The following is a 25,510-nucleotide window of genomic DNA, read 5'->3' as shown; positions in this document are numbered from 1 at the left end:
GCGTTTTTCTATCTACGACATCGACTACAAGTATGTACTACCATATGTACGAAGATACTGTTAAATAATATAATAGATAACTGCATTGTATGAATGTGGCCTCTTGTTCAACACAAAGTGTGGCTGAGTGAAAATAAAATCTCATCATCTTATCTCATCTCCATACACGCGCCATTTTTTCAGTTTTTGTTTTATGAAGGAGGTTTTGTCAGAGATACCAGGAAGTATGGAGAATGTGTGTTCTACACTCAGAAGACCGTGTTTGAGACCGAAGCAATATTTAATAGCAGCAAATTGAAGAATCATGTGAAAGAGCTGAATCTTGAGTTCAATTCTTAGAATTATTTCTCGTTTAAATTGTGTTTAATATGGACTTATTGTGTACAGTCCAACATAATCCCAAATCACTGCAGATATTTGTTTCTTTTGTTACATGATATATTTTGGAATTGGTTACTTAAAAACAAAAAATCTCACTAGTACCTTAATTCACTATGGTAAGATATCTATCCTATCTGTAGGTTCCCTGATGTGATACAGAACATGTCAAATTCAGCAGAAGAAATGTCGAGAAATTTGAGTGTACACTAACGCTTTTATTAGTAACGATGTGTAAGATGTTACTATAACTCACCACTGGTTCACCGAATGATGTCCTCACTTTGTAACTATCCTAGCCTCAAATGGTTCTCATGCTCAAATACTTATACATCTGAACTATTATTGTTTTTCAATGATTTGAAGGCATTTCAGAAATACTACAAGAGAAGTTTATATTTGATGTTTAGGGTTTCCGTTTAAATAGCTATTTAACGATTTAAACGAGTTTAAAGAAAATTGAGAACTGATTTCGTGCTTGAGCATGTTAATGGTTTCACGAATATGAGCCCCGATCGTTTAATGATTGACGCTTTGTACATATCTTGGACGATATGAACGTGTGTTTTGTTTCATTTGGCTTTTGGATCCATTTCCCCCTGACCAAGTTGGATACCAAATCATTTTCCGATATCAATTTTGTACAATGTTGTGATGTATGCATTGCAAACGATTTTGAACCATTATTTTGAGATGTTTTTTGGTGAGTAATTTATACTTAGGGAGTAGATGTACTAGAGGATAATTAGTGTGATGTTAGTAGCATAGTGTCAGCGACAATATATATATATTAATTTAGACAGATTGAGTACCGTGTTCTGTGCTATTTTGTTCTCACACAGCAATGCAAAGCTGGAACTGCAGGACTTCGTGGGATCTGTAGACCTGAATTTCATGGACCTCATCAGCGCCAAAGACACAATGTGTACGTGCAACAAAATACTTCGAATTCAAGGTAAGACAAAGAGCTTTCAAAAGTTGTCTGAAGCCTAAAAGAACAAAACAACAAAAAACAAATCACTGATAAGCTGTACATAGTTTTACTATTGTAAATTTAAATATTCTCAAGTTAAAGATTAGCAACGCCAGGAAATATTATACATAAATAACCAAAGGTAAAATTCAAAAAGTGTCATGGCAATAAACTGATAATGCAATACAGTATGTTTTATAGGACTATAACGCCATTTGGTCACGTGAACATTCATTGTGATAATATTGCGTTTGCTGCTCCACGAATTTCACAGACTGACATCAGGAAAGGGCCAAGTATAAGTATTTAATTGTCTATCATAATGTAAATATATATCTAATGAATGTTCTAGCAAATGGCGTTATGATCCTATAACACGCATTGCAATTACTGACAAACTAACATAACACGCACGTTCAGGACCGTATCAAGGTTGTCAGTAATGTCAATGCGTGTTATTTTACAATAACAGCAATGACTTAAACAATCATTAAGGGGCTATTGCTTTACTTTTCTAGAATCGTCTAAACCCCGAGGAACTATTAGTATCACATCAGAAATCATGACGGAAACAAGGGATACCGTTAACATCCACGTGACCGCTCGTAAACTCGACAAGTCTAAGGGCATGTTTAGTAAAAAGGTGGGTTATTATGATTTTAGTGACGTTTAAACATTTGTCAACTTATTGTTTCCAGAAAGTAATTCACATCACTTAAATGGTTAGAAGAAATAGAATCGATAGATAAATCGTTTGTAGGATATACTCACTCTCTATGTATATATGATAGCCATTATATACAACGTGTAGCCGATCATTAGGTAATAACTAAGGTCAGATCAGAAAAAAGTCCACTCATTTCCATAAACCTTCTAAGCAATATGCTATAGTATTAAATATTCTATAAAGGAACTAACCAAATCCCGGAGCCAGATTCAATTAAAACGGTGCTATTTAGAAACACGCGACAAACTGCTTTATGCCATAAGAGAAGAGGTCTTTAGTGGAGCTGAACATCGTAGAAGTATTGAATCACAAGTTTGCCTTGGGTGATGGCTCCGCTTCTGACAACTTTCATTTGTATTAATTAAGGAAATCGAAAATAATATTTAATCAAGTTGAAATGTAATTAAGACCGGTAGCAAACCTGTTATTGAAACATAATAGTAAGATAGCGTTGTATTATAAAGTCTACAGTATTTAGGAGACAGACAATTCTGGTGACGGGAACTTTAGTTAGAAACACTTACAAATCACTTTTATAAGATATCTTCTAGATATTTTCTAGATTAAGATCTTATATTTTTTTTAGATGAATTGAAAACGTCTAAGTCAAATTTGTTTGATGATATATTTAACTTTAATATACAATTTATCAGGAAATATCAAATTTGACTAACATTGATTTTGAAAAAAAAAATGTATGTAAGAGAACCTTGCAAATAATCGCTCAAATAATGCTCTATTCATACAGAAACCTAAAATGTATTTATTGTTTATTTAGTTGCGTGTTTATGCTTTTTTATTTGTTGTAATTTTGCATAGTTTTAAATGTATGTCTATAATGTGCATACTTCACTGCATAAAGAGATGGAAAATCCAATGTCATAATCAAACGTGATGTTCAAAACTAACGACATGTTTCAATGTTTCTTTAGCACGACGTGTACCTTGAGATTTCTAAGGAGTTGTCACGTGACTCGGGGAACTACCAGCCCGTGTATCGCTCAGATGTGTACCCCAAATCAAACAAACCTAGGTACGTCATAAATCACTAATGGTAATTCATAGGAATTTCTAGCATTGATATTGTCAGGGACATATAATTATTATATGTCCCTGATATTTTACATGGAGATGTTTTGGTGTCATCGGGTTTAAAGTTTCAAAATCTCATTGATTGATCGATCGATTGATTAATTGATCATGTTTTGATGGTCATTTTAGACCAAACAATATTGAGTTGGGATATAGGGAATTTAAAATGGTTGATGTTACAGACCACTTGTCCCAGGCCTTTATGTAAACTTAAAATGGGGACGAGGGTTGTATACACGATATAGCTAAATACTCAAATATAATGTATTTAGTAATATGTACAGTATATACCGAAATTATATTTGGTGTTACGAGGACTCGTAAGCTGTGTTAGGGACATATCATACAGTTGGTTTGTCTACATAGGACTCTTCAGTTGTGTTACGGGCATCAACAGCTTTTTTGTCTTTCTAGGACTCGTCATTCTTGTTGTAAAAGAGTGAAAGTCCAAAAGGGAAATTAGAAAATTCAAAATAAACCTAAACATAGATGTTTTGAAATGATCAAATGATCAAATGAATCTGTAATATTCGATAACTCCACAATCATTTAAATATCGAAATATAGTTCCTAAGTTCAGAAAAGAAGAAGTTGATAAAACATTTCCGTGTTCCATCCATTTTCTATTGACCAGGTGGCGACCATTTTCGTTTAATCTTCAGAAGCTTTGCAATAATGACTGGACGAGGAATCTCAAGATTTCATGTTACAGGTAATAATAGTAATGTATAATAGTGATGTGTTTTAAACATTTATTATTCTGTAATTTGAGTTTACTCTTATGTATTTTAAAACAGCTGTCTTCGCTAACTGGTATAAGGCTTAGTCTGACTTATAGAACCACCGACATTTTTATGATTGTCGAACTAAAAACTGATGTATTATTGGTATCAAAATTATAGATAACCAATAAAAACAATATTCCGATATATATGTATACATGTATAAGTATTTAATATACAAACATCCGTAGTACTCTTTTCGACTTTTGAAATTCATATACACTGTACCAATTCGTTTTTAACACCAACTGTCGGTCTAGCACATCATGCTACCTTTGAATCCGTCAGTGTTGTATTCAAATGACTTCTGTATGGTGCCTAACTATAGTTAATTTTTAAGACAACATAAATACTTAACTTTAACCTGCTGTAAAACAGGAGGAAATATCGTACTCCACAAACAGTTGCGGGGCTGAAATGGTAGGTCGAGTTGGATCCCTACTAACTGTTGGTTATATCCCTTTGACTTTGTTCATTCAACTGTTCTACATTCGTGTCTTTCTTGACACGTGTTCTGTTTGTTCACTTTCCACCGTATTTCCCCCTGTAATATGACTTCCTTACGTCAGTAGACCGTAACAGTTCCAATGTCGTATGTTGTCTCCAAAAATGTGTTCACAGACCGTTACAACCAAAGTGTAAGGACTTTGATAAGACTTTGATTAGTGTATTGCAGTCAAAGTCATTGTGTGGCCCTCATCTGATATTTGGACCAATATTACATTGGTATATCCGTATTTGACTGTTACGGCTATTGTTTGACCCTCTCTTTGTGATTTGGACCTGTATGACGTTCTTTAGTTGATATTTTGACCTTTAAGACTGCCGAATGCCGTATGACATCACTGTGATATGTTATTATGACAGTTATGATTATCGCATTGTCTTCATGACGTCGTTGTATTGCTTTTTGACCTTATGACAGCTCAGGTTGTTGAGCATTTCGTCATGTATTAATATTGATGGACATTTAAAACTGCCTTGTGGGCCTTATATGACCTTGGTATTTTAACCATTAAGACACTATGAAGCCATTTATAGCCTCGTTGTTTTGAATTTCGTCCGTAAAAAGCTGCGGTGTTGGCCTGTATGACTTTTTTGTTGATTGGTCCCTGTATATGACTTCACTGTTTTGGTATTTTGTCCGTTGATACACCACGTGACAATGTAATCCTATGACTTCATTGTTTTGCTATTTTGTCCTTTGATACACCGCGTGACCGTGTATGATTTCACTATTTTGGTATTTTGTCCACCAAGACCGATATTTTGACCTTTTACACTTTTGATATTAAGACGATTTGAACACCAGACCATCGATAACGGTTTTCCCTAACTACTTCACATACCACACAACTTGAAACATTAACATGTAGTGTTTCGTAGTCTTTCATGAACAAACTATGTATGCATGCATTTGTTTAAGGCGTTTTATCGGCCATTATTGTACTCAAAGTAAAGGCAATACGTAGGCCATATATGAATTCACTGTTATACTAGCATGTTGAACTCTACGTTCCACCACGTTTCAGTCTTCAACCCTTTCACGGTGTATTGTGTCACAGAATTGATAATTACATTTTGTGCTCTATTTGATAATATGTTAGCTGCCCTGAAAGAAGAAAGCAGCTAAATTGGGAGACGCTGTCTTGATGATTCTCCAGGAATGCATATTGCATAATGACATGGGTTTTAGAAAGAAATGATATTTATATAGTAAGCGTTGGGTGATGGATTGCATGGCATGGACAAACACTCACGGTTTGTCACTATCTGTATTAATAAAGGCCTTTGTACCTAACCACAATTTTGGTAGCGTTCTTTTAGCTAAAGATAGACCCACGTCTGTCTGGTAGCACAGTTGTCTTCTCCAATAGATCTGATATCTTATCACCATCGTTTATATGTGAATAAATGTTTTTATCCTAAATAAAAATGGTTTATATATGAAAAAATATTCTGTTTATCACAAACAACAATAGGCCTGTACTGTACATCACAAACAACAATAGGTCTATACTGTACATCACAAACAACAATAAGTCTATATTGTACATCACAAACAACAATAGGTCTATACCGTACATCATAAACAACAATAGGCCTATACTGTACATCACAAACAACAATAGGTCTATACTGTACATCACAAACAACAATAAGTCTATACTGTACATCACAAACAACAATAGGCCTGTACTGTACATCACAAACAACAATAGGCCTGTACTGTAAATCACAACCAACAATAGGTTTATAGTGTATATAACAAACAACAATAGGTCTATACTGTACATCACAAACAACAATAGGTCTATACTGTACATCACAAACAACAATATGTCTATACTGTACATCACAAACAACAATAGGTCTATACTGTATATAACAAACAACAATAGGTCTATACTGTACATCACAAACAACAATAGGTCTATACTGTACATCACAAACAACAATAGGTCTATACTGTACATCACAAACAACAGTAGGTCTATACTGTACATCACAAACAACAATAGGTCTATACTGTACATCACAAACAACAATAGGTCTATACTGTACATCACAAACAACAATAGGTCTATACTGTACATCACAAACAACAATAGGTCTATACTGTACATCACAAACAACAGTAGGTCTATACTGTACATCACAAACAACAGTAGGTCTATACTGTACATCACAAACAACAATATGGTCTATATGTACATCACAAACAACAATAGGTCTATACTGTACATCACAAACAACAATAGGTCTATATTGTACATCACAAACAACAATAGGTCTTTACTGTACATCACAAACAACAATATGTTTATAGTGTACATCACAAACAACAATAGGTCTATACTGTACATCACAAACAACAATAGGTCTATACTGTTCATCACAAACAACAATATGTTTATAGTGTATATAACAAACAACAGTAGGTCTATACTGTACATCACAAACAACAATAAGTCTATACTATACATCACAAACAACAATAGGTCTATATTGTACATCACAAACAACAATAGGTCTTTACTGTACATCACAAACAACAGTAGGTCTATACTGTACATCACAAACAACAATAAGTCTATACTGTACATCACAAACAACAATAGGTCTATACTGTACATCACAAACAACAATAGGTCTATACTGTACATCACAAACAACAATATGTTTATAGTGTACATCACAAACAACAATAGGTCTATACTGTACATCACAAACAACAATATGTCTATACTGTACATCACAAACAACAATATGTTTATAGTGTATATAGCAAACAACAGTAGGTCTATACTGTACATCACAAACAACAATAAGTCTATACTGTACATCACAAACAACAATAGGTCTGGGCTATATATCACAAACAACAATAGGTCTATACTGTACATCACAAACAACAGTAGGTCTATACTGTACATTACAAACAACAATATGTCTATACTGTATATAACAAACAACAGTAGGTCTATACTGTACATCACAAACAACAATAAGTCTATACTGTACATTACAAACAACAATAGGTCTATACTGTACATCACAAACAACAATAGGTCTATACTGTACATCACAAACAACAATATGTTTATAGTGTATATAACAAACAACAGTAGGTCTATACTGTACATCACAAACAACAATATGTCTATACTGTACATCACAAACAACAATATGTTTATAGTGTACATCACAAACAACAATATGTTTATAGTGTTCATCACAAACAACAATAAGTATATACTGTACATCACAAACAACAATATGTCTGTATTGTACATCACAAACAACAATATGTTTATAGTGTATATAACGAACAACAATAGGTCTATACTGTACATCACAAACAACAATAAGTCTATACTGTACATTACAAACAACAATAGGTCTATACTGTATATCACAAACAACAATAGGTCTATACTGTACATCACAAACAGCAATAGGTATGTATTGTACATCACAAACAACAATAAGTCTAAACTGTACATCACAAACAATAGGTCCATACTGTACATCACAAACAACAATATGTTTATAGTGTACATCACAAACAACAATAGGTATGTACTGTACATCACAAACAACAACAGGTATATACTGTACATCACAAACAACTGTAGGTTTATACTGTATATCACAAACAATTTATTTATACTGTGTAGCGCAAAAAATATATAATTATTATTACACGCGTTCATAGAAAACATGTTTTCGTTTATTCCAGTCAGTTCTACCCCTTTAACTCTTTGTTTGATTGATTTCAGTGATGCCTGCCGATGGTTTGCATTTCAATATGATTACTTGCTCATGGTCTGCATGTTAATATGATTACTTGCTCATGCTGTGTATATATTAATGTTATTACATGTTCGAGGTACAAGTATTAGGCTGATGATTTGGGATATAATTAACTTTTACAGACCACTGCCTAAGGATGCAGAGTAAGTGAGCATTACATAGCGATATTAATGCATTGCTATAGGTCTGCGCGCTTGTCGACCTCTCTATCCCGTGCGTCACATTTGGTATCCAGTTGTGATAATCAAATGATATATTATAACGGGAATCTAACATAATATTAAATGGGGACTGGGTACTTTAATCTTTAAACTTCGACCTTAGTTACCTTTACCAAGTTACATTATTTACTTTAGGAATATGACCTCAATGGATTGACTAAACATATATATAGGATGCTAGTTTTCTATATATATTAGAATTTATGAAAGGAGTCTTGGAGCTTTCTTTTTTGCCCTAGATTTGGTGAGGAAAAAATTGAATTTTCAATATTAGTTTAAGGAAATGTCATATGAAATGAAAACAAATATACGATCCTTTTTTATAACATGACTCAGAAAACTTTCATTTTGACAGGTTTTGTAGTGAAAATGTAGAGAGCTCAATTAATTGAATACAAATTTGTCGGATGGGATATATAAGTTGCACAGTTGAATTTTCTTTTTCTAGATAGTCACTTCATTGCTTTCCCAACCTAGCGTTTTTACATAACGGTTAAGTCGAGTCTCCCCAGCATTACGGTAATCATTACATATAACGATTGCGGATGAAAAAAACATCCAACATTAGGTTTCAGGGGGCTTATGTTGTTGATGAAACTTTTAAACTTGTCAATCTGATATCAGTAGGAGACATTATATTTCCTTGTATGATAAGCTTGGCGTGTTAAATTATCGTTAATATACCTGATGATTCTGTTGTCTGATCCTGTGCTTTTATATCGTATATACAATGTATAAGATATATCAAATATGCCGTTGCGTTAAGATATGCATGTTGTTGCTTATTAGTGTGCTTGAGACGCCCACAACATAATCATATGTGTATTTGATATATGCATGTGAGTGTAAATTGTATAGCAAATTGTGCTTTAGAACTACTTGCGTGCATGTGTTGATGACAAGTAAAGTCTGCAAAGTCCTTATCGTGGTCGATTATTCGCCTTTGTCATATGTACCATGACGCATGTCTTGTTTTTCGTCACTAGGATACAAGTTTGATGAAAAAGAGTGCAGTTAATCAGCCATATTTGTGATTTGTGTTGTATATATATTCCATATGTTTTGTTTTATTATTATTATTTGCACGTTTGAGAATAATGAAAAGCCAAATATGACCGATCTATATAAGCAACACCAACTTTGAATATTTATTAGTAATTAATGAAATGAGTTGAAGAAATTATCGCAGTTAACCCGCCTTTATTTTTCAGTGGACCGAAGATCGAATTGATCGGCGACGTGTCAACCACTTTGGGTGATCTCCACAAAAAGGATACGTAAGTTCACATTTCGTGATTGTTTTGAGATTAACGTCCAAAAAAACTAATGTCATGGCGGCATATATATATAATGTTATTACAACACAAAGTTGAGTCAAGTGTCACGTGGATCAGTAGTTTTTGTGGTTTTCTCGGAGGCCATCGGAATCCGCGTGGCCCAGGTTTGGTCGCTTTACACTATCATGTATATTGTCTGTAGTCGGTGAGACGAAACCAAGCAATAGACGGAGTCATAAAGGCAGTAAACCAGTAACTAATTAACACTCATACTTTATACATACAAGGCCAATTCTTTTCCCTTCATTCTAATGAAACCTTTGATTTTGTAGCATTAGAAGATTTATCTGATCAATTAATTGATTGATACACCATACTGTTTATTGTTTTGGTGGAAATTACCTATATACATTCGGTATCTTCTATATCCATATTTCTCTCGTCGAATCCATGTTTCCGTAAAGTTTAACATAGTTTGCCGTTGTATGATTAACTGTTTATCTTAAGTTGTTTATCTTCAGTTGTTTCCTTAATGTTTAACACTCTTTGCCGTAGTATGATTTAGTTGTTTATCTTTAATTGTTTTCATGAAGTTAAAAATTGTTTGCTGTTGTATGGTTTAGTTGTCTCCGTGAAGTGAAGTACTGTTTGCCGTAGTCTTATTCAGTTGTTTATCTTCAGTTGTTTCCGTAAATTTTGATATTGTTTGCCGTTATTTGATGTAGTTGTGTATCTTGAGTTGTTTCCGTAACGTGTAGTTTATTTTAGTATAGTTTACTTTTTTCAGATGTATGTTTTAGTAACAGGACAATCAAAACGTTTGTTTGTGCTTTTCGTTAATTGTGCTGACGTATCCGATTGGCTGGTTCTTTGATTAGTTACTTACGTCCGATGATACATGACTGAAGAAACGCCATCATGGTAGCATCGTGCCCCATCCGGGCTTATTTACTGACGTCTAAACAAATCCCCAAGTTTACTTTAGGGAGCCACATTACACCCGATACTGCCCTGGTGTCCCATCTATGTTCATATATCGTCAAACCTACTTAATGGAATAGCAGGACTCACTAAGCATGAATAGTGATTCCATTGACCTTCCGCTGTTGATGGTGTTGTAAGGCATATCCCTTCACTGTTTTATCCCTCGTTTGGAAAACTGTCGGAACAACACTGTAATGATATTTGAATGGTTAATCAGTCAGTTATTTCCCTTGGTATGTTTACCTTGTAATCGTGTCACACAGGACCCGGACGGACAGTTTTATCACCCTCCCACTGAAAAATCCCAAGGACCAGAACAAACACAAATGGGACCTCCGCATTATCAAGTTTAGGTAAGTTTGATGCCAGTCAATTAAAGCATCTCTCTGCTTTGAATAAAATATAATCATATATATCCACTAATTGTTCCTTTAGTTAATAAGGGAAGTCGAAATACACGTTGAATATAATTAAACATGCTGTATTTATTATTTCAGATGTAGAGGGACAGCTAGCTTGTTGTTTATTTGTTATTTTTCTTGTAGAGTTGACAGACTACACACACTGATTGACTACCTCAGAGGGGGGCTACACCTCAACCTCATGGTCGCCATAGATTTCACGGTAAGTCTATTTCAGTACGAGATTGTAATCAGAATGTAGTCCACAAACCCTTACTCTATATTGGTAAGAGGTAACCTAGCGATAGGCTTTCAATCGTAAAGAACATCTTGATAAAATAAGTCATAGTAATGGTGATGGTCTGGCTATATATATTATTTGAGTAAATAATGGTTTATACGTTAATTGTGTTTCATTTCATATGAGAGGTAAATAGATTATCGTATATATATATACATGTACATGGTTGATGGTAAATATATATGTTTTATTTCTACAAAATTATCATTAACGATAATTACTTATAAAATAAATACTAGTATTTCAAATATATCATCTCTTGACGCACATAAATATATCATTTCCTGAAACATACACATATATCATCTCCCGAGAACTACAAATATATCATCTCCCAAGACACACAGATATATATTGTATATCATCTCCCGAGACACACAAATATATCATCTCCCAAAACACACAAAAATATCATCTCCCTAGACACACAAATATATCATCTCCCAAGACACACAGATATATATTGTATATCATCTCCCGAGACATACAAATATATCATCTCCCGAGACACACAAGTATATCATCTTCTGAAACACACAAATATATCATCTCCCAAGACACACAAAAATATCATCTCCCGAGACACACAAATATATCATCTCCCGAGACACACAGATATATATTGTATATCATCTCCCGAGACACACAAATATATCATCTCCCGAGACATACAAATATATCATCTTCCAAAACACACAAAAATATCATCTCCCTAGACACACAAATATATCATCTCCCAAGACACACAGATATATATTGTATATCATCTCCCGAGACACACAAATATATCATCTCCCAAAACACACAAAAATATCATCTCCCTAGACACACAAATATATATCATCTCCCGAGACACACAGATATATCATCTCCCAAGACACACAGATATATCATCTCCCGAGACACACAAATATATCATCTCCCGAGACACACAAATATATATATCATCTCCCGAGACACACAGATATATCATCTCCCGAGACACAAATATATCATCTCTTGAGACACACAGATATATCATCTCCCGAGACACACAGATATATCATCTCCCAGACACACAAATATATCATCTCCCAAAACACACAAAAATATCATCTCCCTAGACACACAAATATATCATTTCCCTAGACACACAACTATATCATCTCCCGAGACATACACATATATCATCTCCCGAGACATCACAAATATATCATCCCCGAGACATACAAATATATCATCTCCGAGAACATACACATATATCATCTCCCAAAACACACAAAAATATCATCTCCCTAGACACACAAATATATCATCTCCCTAGACACACAAATATATCATCTCCCTAGACACACAAATATATCATCTCCCTAGACACAAGTATATCATCTCCCGAGACACACAGATATATCATCTCCCGAGACACACAGATATATCATCTCCCAGACACACAACTATATCATCTCCCGAGACATACACATATATCATCTCCCGAGACATACAAATATATCATCTCCCAAAACACACAAAAATATCATCTCCCTAGACACACAAATATATCATTTCCCTAGACACACAACTATATCATCTCCCGAGACATACACATATATCATCTCCCGAGACATACAAATATATCATCTCCCGAGACATACACATATATCATCTCCCAAAACACACAAAAATATCATCTCCCTAGACACACAAATATATCATCTCCCTAGACACACAAATATATCATCTCCCTAGACACACAAATATATCATCTCCCTAGACACACAAGTATATCATCTCCCTAGACACACAAATATATATATCATCTCCCGAGACATACAAATATATCATCTCCCTAAACATACAAATATATCATCTCCCAAGACACACAGATATATCATCTCGCGAGACACACAAATATATCATCTCGCGAGACACACAAATATATCATCTCCCGAGACATACAAATATATCATCTCCCTAGACACACAGATATATCATCTCCCAAGACACACAAATATATCATCTCCCGAGACACACAAATATATATATCATCTCCCGAGACACACAGATATATCATCTCCCGAGACACAAATATATCATCTCTTGAGACACACAGATATATCATCTCCCGAGACACACAGATATATCATCTCCCAGACACACAACTATATCATCTCCCGAGACATACACATATATCATCTCCCGAGACATACAAATATATCATCTCCCAAAACACACAAAAATATCATCTCCCTAGACACACAAATATATCATTTCCCTAGACACACAACTATATCATCTCCCGAGACATACACATATATCATCTCCCGAGACATACAAATATATCATCTCCCGAGACATACAAATATATCATCTCCCGAGACATACACATATATCATCTCCCAAAACACACAAAAATATCATCTCCCTAGACACACAAATATATCATCTCCCTAGACACACAAATATATCATCTCCCTAGACACACAAATATATCATCTCCCTAGACACACAAGTATATCATCTCCCTAGACACACAAATATAAATATCATCTCCCGAGACATACAAATATATCATCTCCCTAGACATACAAATATATCATCTCCCTAGACACACAAATATATATCATCTCCCAAGACACACAGATATATCATCTCGCGAGACACACAAATATATCATCTCGCGAGACACACAAATATATCATCTCCCGAGACATACAAATATATCATCTCCCTAGACACACAAATATATCATCTCGCGAGGCACACAAATATATCATCTCCCAAAACACACAAAAATATCATCTCCCGAGACACACAAATATATCATCTCCCGAGACATACAAATATATCATCTCCCGAGACACACAAATATATCATCTCGCGAGACACACAAATATATCATCTCCCAAAACACACAAAAATATCATCTCCCCAGACACACAAATATATCATCTCCAAAGACACACGGATATATCATCTCCCGAGACACACAGATATATATATCATCTCCCGAGACATACAAATATATATATCTTCTCCCGAGACACACAAAAATATCATCTCCCTAGACACACAAATATATCATCTCCCAAGACACACAGATATATATTGTATATCATCTCCCGAGACATACAAATATATCATCTCCCGAGACACACAAGTATATCATCTTCTGAAACACACAAATATATCATCTCCCAAGACACACAAAAATATCATCTCCCGAGACACACAAATATATCATCTCCCGAGACACACAGATATATATTGTATATCATCTCCCGAGACACACAAATATATCATCTCCCGAGACATACAAATATATCATCTTCCAAAACACACAAAAATATCATCTCCCTAGACACACAAATATATCATCTCCCAAGACACACAGATATATATTGTATATCATCTTCCGAGACACACAAATATATCATCTCCCAAAACACACAAAAATATCATCTCCCTAGACACACAAATATATATCATCTCCCGAGACACACAGATATATCATCTCCAAGACACACAGATATATCATCTCCCGAGACACACAAATATATCATCTCTCGAGACACACAAATATATATATCATCTCCCGAGACACACAGATATATCATCTCCCGAGACACAAATATATCATCTCTTGAGACACACAGATATATCATCTCCCGTGACACACAGATATATCATCTCCCAGACACACAACTATATCATCTCCCGAGACATACACATATATCATCTCCCGAGACATACAAATATATCATCTCCCAAAACACACAAAAATATCATCTCCCTAGACACACAAATATATCATTTCCCTAGACACACAACTATATCATCTCCCGAGACATACACATATATCATCTCCCGAGACATACAAATATATCATCTCCCGAGACATACACATATATCATCTCCCAAAACACACAAAAATATCATCTCCCTAGACACACAAATATATCATCTCCCTAGACACACAAATATATCATCTCCCTAGACACACAAATATATCATCTCCCTAGACACACAAGTATATCATCTCCCTAGACACACAAATATATATATCATCTCCCGAGACATACAAATATATCATCTCCCTAAACATACAAATATATCATCTCCCAAGACACACAGATATATCATCTCGCGAGACACACAAATATATCATCTCGCGAGACACACAAATATATCATCTCCCGAGACATACAAATATATCATCTCCCTAGACACACAGATATATCATCTCCCAAGACACACAAATATATCATCTCCCGAGACACACAAATATATATATCATCTCCCGAGACACACAGATATATCATCTCCCGAGACACAAATATATCATCTCTTGAGACACACAGATATATCATCTCCCGAGACACACAGATATATCATCTCCCAGACACACAACTATATCATCTCCCGAGACATACACATATATCATCTCCCGAGACATACAAATATATCATCTCCCAAAACACACAAAAATATCATCTCCCTAGACACACAAATATATCATTTCCCTAGACACACAACTATATCATCTCCCGAGACATACACATATATCATCTCCCGAGACATACAAATATATCATCTCCCGAGACATACAAATATATCATCTCCCGAGACATACACATATATCATCTCCCAAAACACACAAAAATATCATCTCCCTAGACACACAAATATATCATCTCCCTAGACACACAAATATATCATCTCCCTAGACACACAAATATATCATCTCCCTAGACACACAAGTATATCATCTCCCTAGACACACAAATATAAATATCATCTCCCGAGACATACAAATATATCATCTCCCGAGACATACAAATATATCATCTCCCTAGACACACAAATATATATCATCTCCCAAGACACACAGATATATCATCTCGCGAGACACACAAATATATCATCTCGCGAGACACACAAATATATCATCTCCCGAGACATACAAATATATCATCTCCCTAGACACACAAATATATCATCTCGCGAGGCACACAAATATATCATCTCCCAAAACACACAAAAATATCATCTCCCGAGACACACAAATATATCATCTCCCGAGACATACAAATATATCATCTCCCGAGACACACAAATATATCATCTCGCGAGACACACAAATATATCATCTCCCAAAACACACAAAAATATCATCTCTCCAGACACACAAATATATCATCTCCAAAGACACACGGATATATCATCTCCCGAGACACACAGATATATATATCATCTCCCGAGACATACAAATATATATATCTTCTCCCGAGACACACAAAAATATCATCTCCCTAGACACACAAATATATCATCTCCCAAGACACACAGATATATATTGTATATCATCTCCCGAGACATACAAATATATCATCTCCCGAGACACACAAGTATATCATCTTCTGAAACACACAAATATATCATCTCCCAAGACACACTAAAATATCATCTCCCGAGACACACAAATATATCATCTCCCGAGACACACAGATATATATTGTATATCATCTCCCGAGACACACAAATATATCATCTCCCGAGACATACAAATATATCATCTTCCAAAACACACAAAAATATCATCTCCCTAGACACACAAATATATCATCTCCCAAGACACACAGATATATATTGTATATCATCTTCCGAGACACACAAATATATCATCTCCCAAAACACACAAAAATATCATCTCCCTAGACACACAAATATATATCATCTCCCGAGACACACAGATATATCATCTCCCAAGACACACAGATATATCATCTCCCGAGACACACAAATATATCATTTCCCGAGACACACAGATATATATTGTATATCATCTCCCGAGACACACAAATATATCATCTCCCGAGACACAAATATATCATCTCTTGAGACACACAGATATATCATCTCCCGAGACACACAGATATATCATCTCCCAGACACACAACTATATCATCTCCCGAGACATACACATATATCATCTCCCGAGACATACAAATATATCATCTCCCAAAACACACAAAAATATCATCTCCCTAGACACACAAATATATCATTTCCCTAGACACACAACTATATCATCTCCCGAGACATACACATATATCATCTCCCGAGACATACAAATATATCATCTCCCGAGACATGCAAATATATCATCTCCCGAGACATACACATATATCATCTCCCAAAACACACAAAAATATCATCTCCCTAGACACACAAATATATCATCTCCCTAGACACACAAATATATCATCTCCCTAGACACACAAATATATCATCTCCCTAGACACACAAGTATATCATCTCCCTAGACACACAAATATATATATCATCTCCCGAGACATACAAATATATCATCTCCCTAGACATACAAATATATCATCTCCCAAGACACACAGATATATCATCTCGCGAGACACACAAATATATCATCTCGCGAGACACACAAATATATCATCTCCCGAGACATACAAATATAGCATCTCCCTAGACACACAAATATATCATCTCACGAGACACACAAATATATCATCTCCCAAAACACACAAAAATATCATCTCCCGAGACACACAAATATATCATCTCCCGAGACATACAAATATATCATCTCCCGAGACACACAAATATATCATCTCGCGAGACACACAAATATATCATCTCCCAAAACACATAAAAATATCATCTCCCGAGACACACAAATATATCATCTCCCAAGACACACGGATATATCATCTCCCGAGACACACAGATATATATATCATCTCCCGAGACATACAAATATATATATCTTCTCCCGAGACACACAAATATATATATCTTCTCCCGAGACACACAAATATATCATTTTCTGAGACACACAAATATATATTGTATATCATCTCCCGAGACACACAAATATATCATCTCCCAAAACACACAAAAATATCATCTCCCTAGACACACAAATATATATCATCTCCCGAGACACACAGAAATATCATCTTCCAAGACACACAGATATATCATCTCCCAAGACACACAGATATATCATCTCCCGAGACACACAGATATGTCATCTCCCGAGACACACAGATATATCATCTCCCGAGACATACAGATATATCATCTCCCGAGACATACAAATATATATATCATCTCCTGAGACACAAATGCGGCAACTACATTCATTTCTACCTGAAAATGCAGTTCAAAGTTTTCATCTTGCCAGACTGATCATCAAAGATCAGTGTATTCATCTTGCCAGATTGATCATCAAAGATCAGCGTATTCATCTTGCCAGACTTATCATCAAAGATCAGCGTATTCATCTTGACAGAAACTTACATTTCCCTTACACTTTCCACTCGGTGTGATGAGTATCAATAATCTTGTAAATGTCCTTTCAAACTCAAACTATCAAGACATAACACATCCATTTATTTCGTAAAATGCAATAAACGGATGGCGTGTTTCTTGGCTTTGGTTGTAGCTGTAGTGCTCATGTCGTGACGAGCTCTATCATTACAAACGTCTAATTGGAGCCAGAATCTGATCATCCTGTGACATTGGCACTAAATAGCTTCAGGCGGGACCATTTTCATTGTATAAAAATGGTTTCCTGTTCAAACTGGCGAAATTAGACTAATTTATCTGATAACTGGTCCTCCCCACACACTTGTTGATCGAAACTAGCCTAATTGTTGTAATTTCCTATTTAGTTGGAAATGCTGGATGTTGGATTTTTTCTATTTGGCAGGCCTCTAATGGGAGTCTTAACGATATCTACTCTCTCCACAACATCCGGGACCTCGATGTAAGTTTTTCACCCAGGTTATTATTGGCTTCGTCATATGTATGACTATAGCACAAATAAGTCTACATCATTACCAGAGGATACAGTGACATAATTCACACATAAGGACATTTTCATCAGGCACGCGACATCCATTCTCCTTATCAGGATAATAATAGATATAATCTTATTGGTTAATTACACAATTATCATTCTCTATCTGGATACAATACTATAACCTACCAAACAGTTATAAGCGATTAAAATTATCGACATTGTCAAGATTAGTGTAAAAACGTTTCTTTTATAAGCTAGTTTTCAAGCATCAGAAAAACAGTGATAAGTTATTTTGTATCTTTTCAAGGTTTCAAATAATTGTCTTTTCTATTCAGAAGATATATGCTTAAGTGATAATTTAAGTGCTTTTCCCATCTCATTGTTTGTTTCGTTTAACATTGTGTGCAATTCAACAAAGCAACGATATTTCAAATTTGAAATTAGTACTGACAATTATTATTTTTGGTTGTCATGGAAATCTGTAAATGTGTTTTATTGCAGACAAAAATATTATTTTTTGAAAATTAACAATATTTGTAAGCATTTGCAATCCAATTTAGCGGCTATTTTCAAACACACGGAAAGCGTCTACATGGGATTTGGTTAATTTGATATCGTTTGCTTGGAACCCTCGTCCCAGTTGTCTCACAATATACTATACAGTGCCTGTCATTTCCCCTAGGTGAACCCTTATCTCCACATCCTTCAGACGGTTGGCAGGGTGATTTCAGACTGCAATTTTGATAGGAAGGTGGCGCTGTACGGGTTTGGCGCCAAATGGAACGACAAGGAGTATCCATCACATTGTTTCCCGCTCTCCGGTGACAAAACGTCTCCGTACATGCGAGACATCGAGGTAAAACATAAGACGTCAAAACCCAATCATTGCAACAACGCACGTGTTTCCGTCAGTCATTGTCTGGAATAACCGGATTTGTTCTCAATTACACGTAAATCACAGTAGGAGGCCGTCACAATCAACAATATACTATTGTAATGCATTTATCTATGCGTTGGCAGAATAGCTGTGTGAATGCCCTAAACATGTACCATTACCATCTCGGTTACTGTACGTGACCTAAATTTGAATATGTATAGTTAACATGCACCATAACCATCCTGATCACTGTACGTGACCTACAGTTGAAGTTGTATAATTAATGTGACCGTCAAAATCCTGGTTACTGTACTTGACCTATATTTGAAGATATGTACATGTAATTAACATGAACCGTCAAAAACCTGGTTACTGTATGATACCTACATTTGAAGATGAATAAATGACATGTACCGTCAAAATCCTGATTACTGTACGTTACCTTGATGATATACACATGCTACTTTATGTGATACCTTAAAATTAAACAAAATATATCGTTAAAATGAAATTCCTTCTTCCTGTTGAAATGCAGAAGAAGATTTTCTTTTTCTTCCATGTACGTTTTTATGCAAATATCTTTTAACTGATTTTATATTGAATTTCGTCACGGCTCGTGTCACTTTTTTTCTCTGCTGGATTTCGTACAAAATATCAAATTAAAAACAGTAAGTATATAATTTTGTCTATATATATTGATCACGTTTTGGTGTGTCTAACACAGGAAGTGATTCAGAAGTACAAGGAAATCCTTCCGGTTCTAACGTTTTCTGGCCCCACCATGCTGGCCCCTATTATAGACAAGGCAGTAGCGTTAGAGGAGAGTCAGAACTCGTCCAAGGAAAACCATATATATACAGTACTACTAGTTATAACGGTAAGTATCGGCGTGTCTTCAGTATAAAACGGAGAAAAATGTACACTTTATTTGGCGTTTGCCGGATTCTTTCTTAGATTGATTTCTATTCCTCTTTGGTCTGTTAAAGAACACTGCAGTAACTTTTACATGCATTGTTATTTTACATAAACGATGTGTGTGTTTGGTGATATAAAGTTCCAAGCATGTAATTGTCATTAATTTGTATAAGATATTCTTAAGCGCATTACAATGCACTGTAGTACAATCAGCTAACAAAGCCTTTCCATGTGTCAATTAATTAAAAAAAAAACTATTGTTGAGCATTGCTGTTAATCCATACTTTAGATATGCCCATGCATACACTTGTGTCGATATTGGATATGCGTTCTACTATACTTCAAATTACATCTTCTGTCATAATGTTACAGAAAGACACTGTAGCACAAAGAGCATCATTTTATACCTCAATACCATTTCATTTTGAGGTGTGTTGTTAGAAGAAAAAAACGCTCTCTAAAAAAATCAAAAAAGGTTGTATGCCAAGTTTTGAAAATGGGCTCCAATCGCCTGTATTGAGAGTCAGAGCAACAGTCAATTGATCATGTCCGCTCAAAATGCTGCTGTTATAAAGTCAGGATATTAAATACGTTATTTCGTTTATGTAGGACGGGGTCATCAACGATATGAACAATGTGATTAAGCGTCTTATAGAAAACAGCCATCGAGCATTGTCAGTGGTGTTTGTTGGAGTTGGACCAGCCGACTTCTCTCTCATGGTAAGTGTCCTTATATAGAATGTAGGACTAAAGATAGTTCTCTTGTTATCATCATAGGGACTTCGCACGAATTCCTAACCAACTGTCCAAATATATGTATTATAGAACAGGGACTTGCCACGAATTCCTTACCTATGTCTTCATTTATATGTAACAACACAGGGACTTGCCACCCATTCCTAGCCCACAGTCCGTATATGTTTTTTTTTTATATAATCCACATATATCTATATGGACCTCGAGTTGGGAATCTATACCAAGACCCCTTGGCTAGCATTTTACAAATTATGGTAAATAGATCAATGTGGTATAGACTAGATAATCATTGTAGAACATACATACTGAGAGTACAATCCGTAAAACATGAAAACTGTATCATTATAATTTAATCCACTCTACACAATCCCTTTTATTGATGGACTCATTTCTCTTAGAAATTAATACGCCACTGTATCAGCCAATCAAAATTGACGTTGCAAAGGGTGACGTCATTCTTACGTTATTGACTGATAACCTAAATTTTAAGCCAATGAAAATGATTAAAACAGGCAAGATTAAGTTTTTTTAAATATAAATTGTTCAAAATTCAACAGGATTATTTCAGTGATAGTGCTGGTCTACTCAAGCTCGAGAAAACGGGAAGAAGTTCTGAGCGTCAAAACACACATTTCTTACCATATGTGAAGGAGGTCGGAGACACTGATGGGGACAAAATCTTGGTACGTGTTGATGCATTCTATTTCGCCTGTCCCAACAGACATGTTATGGTAGCGTTTTTATGACATATAACTTTTAACATGTATTGATGTTACATTTCTTTACCTAAGGTGTAATATTTTGTCCGCATTTACTTCTTACGTTACACACTTTGCGTTGGTCAACATATAATATAATATACAGTGCACGAATTATTCTACGACCTTTCATACATGCTTGTTTGTTTGGCTTTAGAAACGTGACGTCATGACTGTGCTGTCCAAACATGTTCTACAGTTTTATAAAAATGTGGAGCCCAACAAGCCGAAGATTCGACGTCACGATCAACTCAACTCTGTTCCATGGGAGGCAATTTTATCAACGCCGACCGTGGAGACAGACGATCAATTAGCAAGATCAAAGTCCAGGATCAGCGCCATGTCTGTCAAACATACGAGTAAGGCGTTCATAACATAGTAAACAAGAGTAAGGCGTTCATAACATAGTAAACAATAGTAAGGCGTTTATAACATAGTAAACACGATTGAGGCGTTCATAACAAAGAAATCAAGAGTAAGGCGTTCATAACATAGTAAACACGATTGAGGCGTTCATAACATAGTAAACACGATTGAGGCGTTCATAACAAAGTAATCAAGAGTAAGGCGTTCATAACATAGTAAACAAGAGTAAGGCGTTCATAACATAGTAAACAAGAGTAAGGCGTTCATAACATAGTAAACACGATTGAGGCGTTCATAACAAAGTAATCAAGAGTAAGGCGTTCATAACATAGTAAACAAGAGTAAGGCGTTCATAACATAGTAAACAAGAGTAAGGCGTTCATAACATAGTAAACAAGAGTAAGGCGTTCATAACAAAGTAAACAAGAGTAAGGCGTTCATAACATAGTTAACACGATTGAGGCGTTCATAACAAAGAAATCAAGAGTAAGGCGTTCATAACATAGTAAACAAGAGTAAGTCGTTTATAACATAGTAAACACGAGTAAGGCGAGAAATGCACTCATAACAAATAGTTAACACTACAATTTAACGTTTAGTATGTATTCGGTGTTTGTATTACTATAAAATAAAATATAAATTCTAGTATATATAAGTATAGTTCTCACATACGCACTCACCACACGCATGCATGTCGCACGCACGGGAGGCCGTCCTTAAATGACCTTAGCTGTTAATAGGACGTTAAACAAAATAAACCAAACCAAACCAAATCAATAGAAGACTCCACTGTAAATGAGATGTACCTTTAGATGGTACGTCAGCCTGTGTTCGATATGTCCACTTGATATATTGAGTGATCATTGACAGTTCAACTTCAAAGTTATTAATCCGAAGCTCAATTACCATGAAAGCTCAGACAAGTTTGATAACAGTAATATTCGCCTATTCCGTTTGGTGCTATGACCCATTTTCTATACTTGACTAATTATTGAAGATTAACATCAAAGACTGTAGTGCATTTAATCAACAAGAAATACCTTACAAGTTTGATAAGCCTTATTATCGTGCTACCCATCTGGAGAATATAGAACATGAGACGGTCGTTATCATATTTCCTTTTAAATTATATTGTAATTATGTATACAAAGACAAAAACAGAGAAACAAAACGTCACTTGCTACATCTGAAATGAATAATAGAATCTTTCCCTGCCTTGGGGGTGTGACAAAGCAATCTCAAGCCGATGGGGAATACATGAATGTCCAACCCGAGGCTTGCCGACGGTTTGACATTCATGAATTTCCCCAATGGTTGATATTTCTTTGTCACACTCCCTAGGTAGGGAATGCTTATTTTTCTGTGACCACTTTAAATAATTACATATCAAATCGGCGGTCAAGGTATGTTAGTAAATATCCTCATTTGAAGAAGTACTCATCACAACCCAAAAAATGCATCCCAATATCATTGCACAAGAAAACAAAGGTAAACAAATTCACAATATTCATTCAAACAGACACTGAAATAAGGCATCAATGATACAATTCTGATGTTAACAACAGTACATATTGTCATTCCATTAAAACTCTGTGTCTCATACACATATTTAACATTAAATGATAACGCGGGAACTGCTAGTGATGTCACTCAAAAAATACTTCCGTAAGTACTTCCGGTTCAGAAGGTTAGCTCATTGACGACTATTCATCTGAATTATAAACACATTATATACTGGTTGGCTGTGTATGTACCACGAAGTATATATCGATAAAGCGTTACCATCGTTATCTAATTTTGTTTGATTTGATTTGTATTGTTTAGATGTCCTCTAAAATCCTTCGGACGGTAACCATTGAGTGCGAGGTGCATGCGTGTAGTGTCTTCTATGTGTGTGTGTGTGTGGGGTGTGTGTGTGGGGGGGGGGGGGGGGGGGGGGGGGGGGGCTTTAGTTTTAGTCTTATAAATTCAGAAACTTAGTGATTCCTATTCATTCCATTCTGGTTGTTACATATTGACTTGAATTTCACTTGTAGAGCCTATGTGTCCCACATGTGGTGCTGCCATCGACGTCAGCAAGACCGGAAAGCCCCACGCCATCCACAACTCAACAGAGCGACACAGCATGTTCAACTCCACATTTTCGCTTGGTGGTACAATCTAACCCAGGAAAGTGATGAAATAGTATTACGATTTATAACAAGATAGAGGGAAAGGAAACTGGTATACAGACAGGAAAAAAAGGAAAAGATTAAAAGCGGAAGTAACGGAAATGCACGATCCAATACAAGACAGAAAGAGGGGGAAATAAAAAAAAATATTTCAAATAATCATGAACTCTTGCACTATTCTCCATCGTGCACTCAGAACTACAACGCATTCATCCGCCTTATTTCTGTGTTTTAGGGTGAAATAAAAATTTTATAGCAAGCGTATTTGCCACATGTATGCATTTGCCGCTCTTCGATGATAGGAAATATAATCTCATTGCCAAGAAAAAGCCTTATACCAGAATCTCCATGACGTAATTGACATCTACTTAATATTTCTTGTCCAATAATGCATT

At 35.4% G+C, this 25,510-nt stretch overlaps 1 protein-coding gene across 3 annotated transcripts; it reads left to right on the top strand.

The window, feature by feature from the left end:
- LOC117327334 (copine-3-like) lies at positions 1 to 25,179 on the top strand (the record flags this gene model as incomplete). Of its 3 annotated transcripts, none has more annotated exon segments than XM_033884264.1 (16): positions 1 to 30; positions 1,221 to 1,333; positions 1,870 to 1,994; positions 3,011 to 3,111; positions 3,805 to 3,882; positions 8,392 to 8,412; positions 9,702 to 9,767; positions 11,015 to 11,104; positions 11,297 to 11,375; positions 19,180 to 19,236; positions 19,955 to 20,128; positions 20,874 to 21,026; positions 21,674 to 21,784; positions 22,378 to 22,503; positions 22,736 to 22,937; positions 24,981 to 25,179. In XM_033884264.1, coding segments are annotated over 16 exon segments (1,654 nt in total), but the record flags the coding sequence as incomplete, so codon positions are not given.
- Between the last annotated feature and the right edge of the window lie 331 nt (positions 25,180 to 25,510).

This window comes from Pecten maximus, chromosome 5 (assembly GCF_902652985.1).
Source record: "Pecten maximus chromosome 5, xPecMax1.1, whole genome shotgun sequence".
Classification (NCBI taxonomy): domain Eukaryota; kingdom Metazoa; phylum Mollusca; class Bivalvia; order Pectinida; family Pectinidae; genus Pecten; species Pecten maximus.
This window is presented reverse-complemented; position numbering and strand designations above follow the sequence as displayed.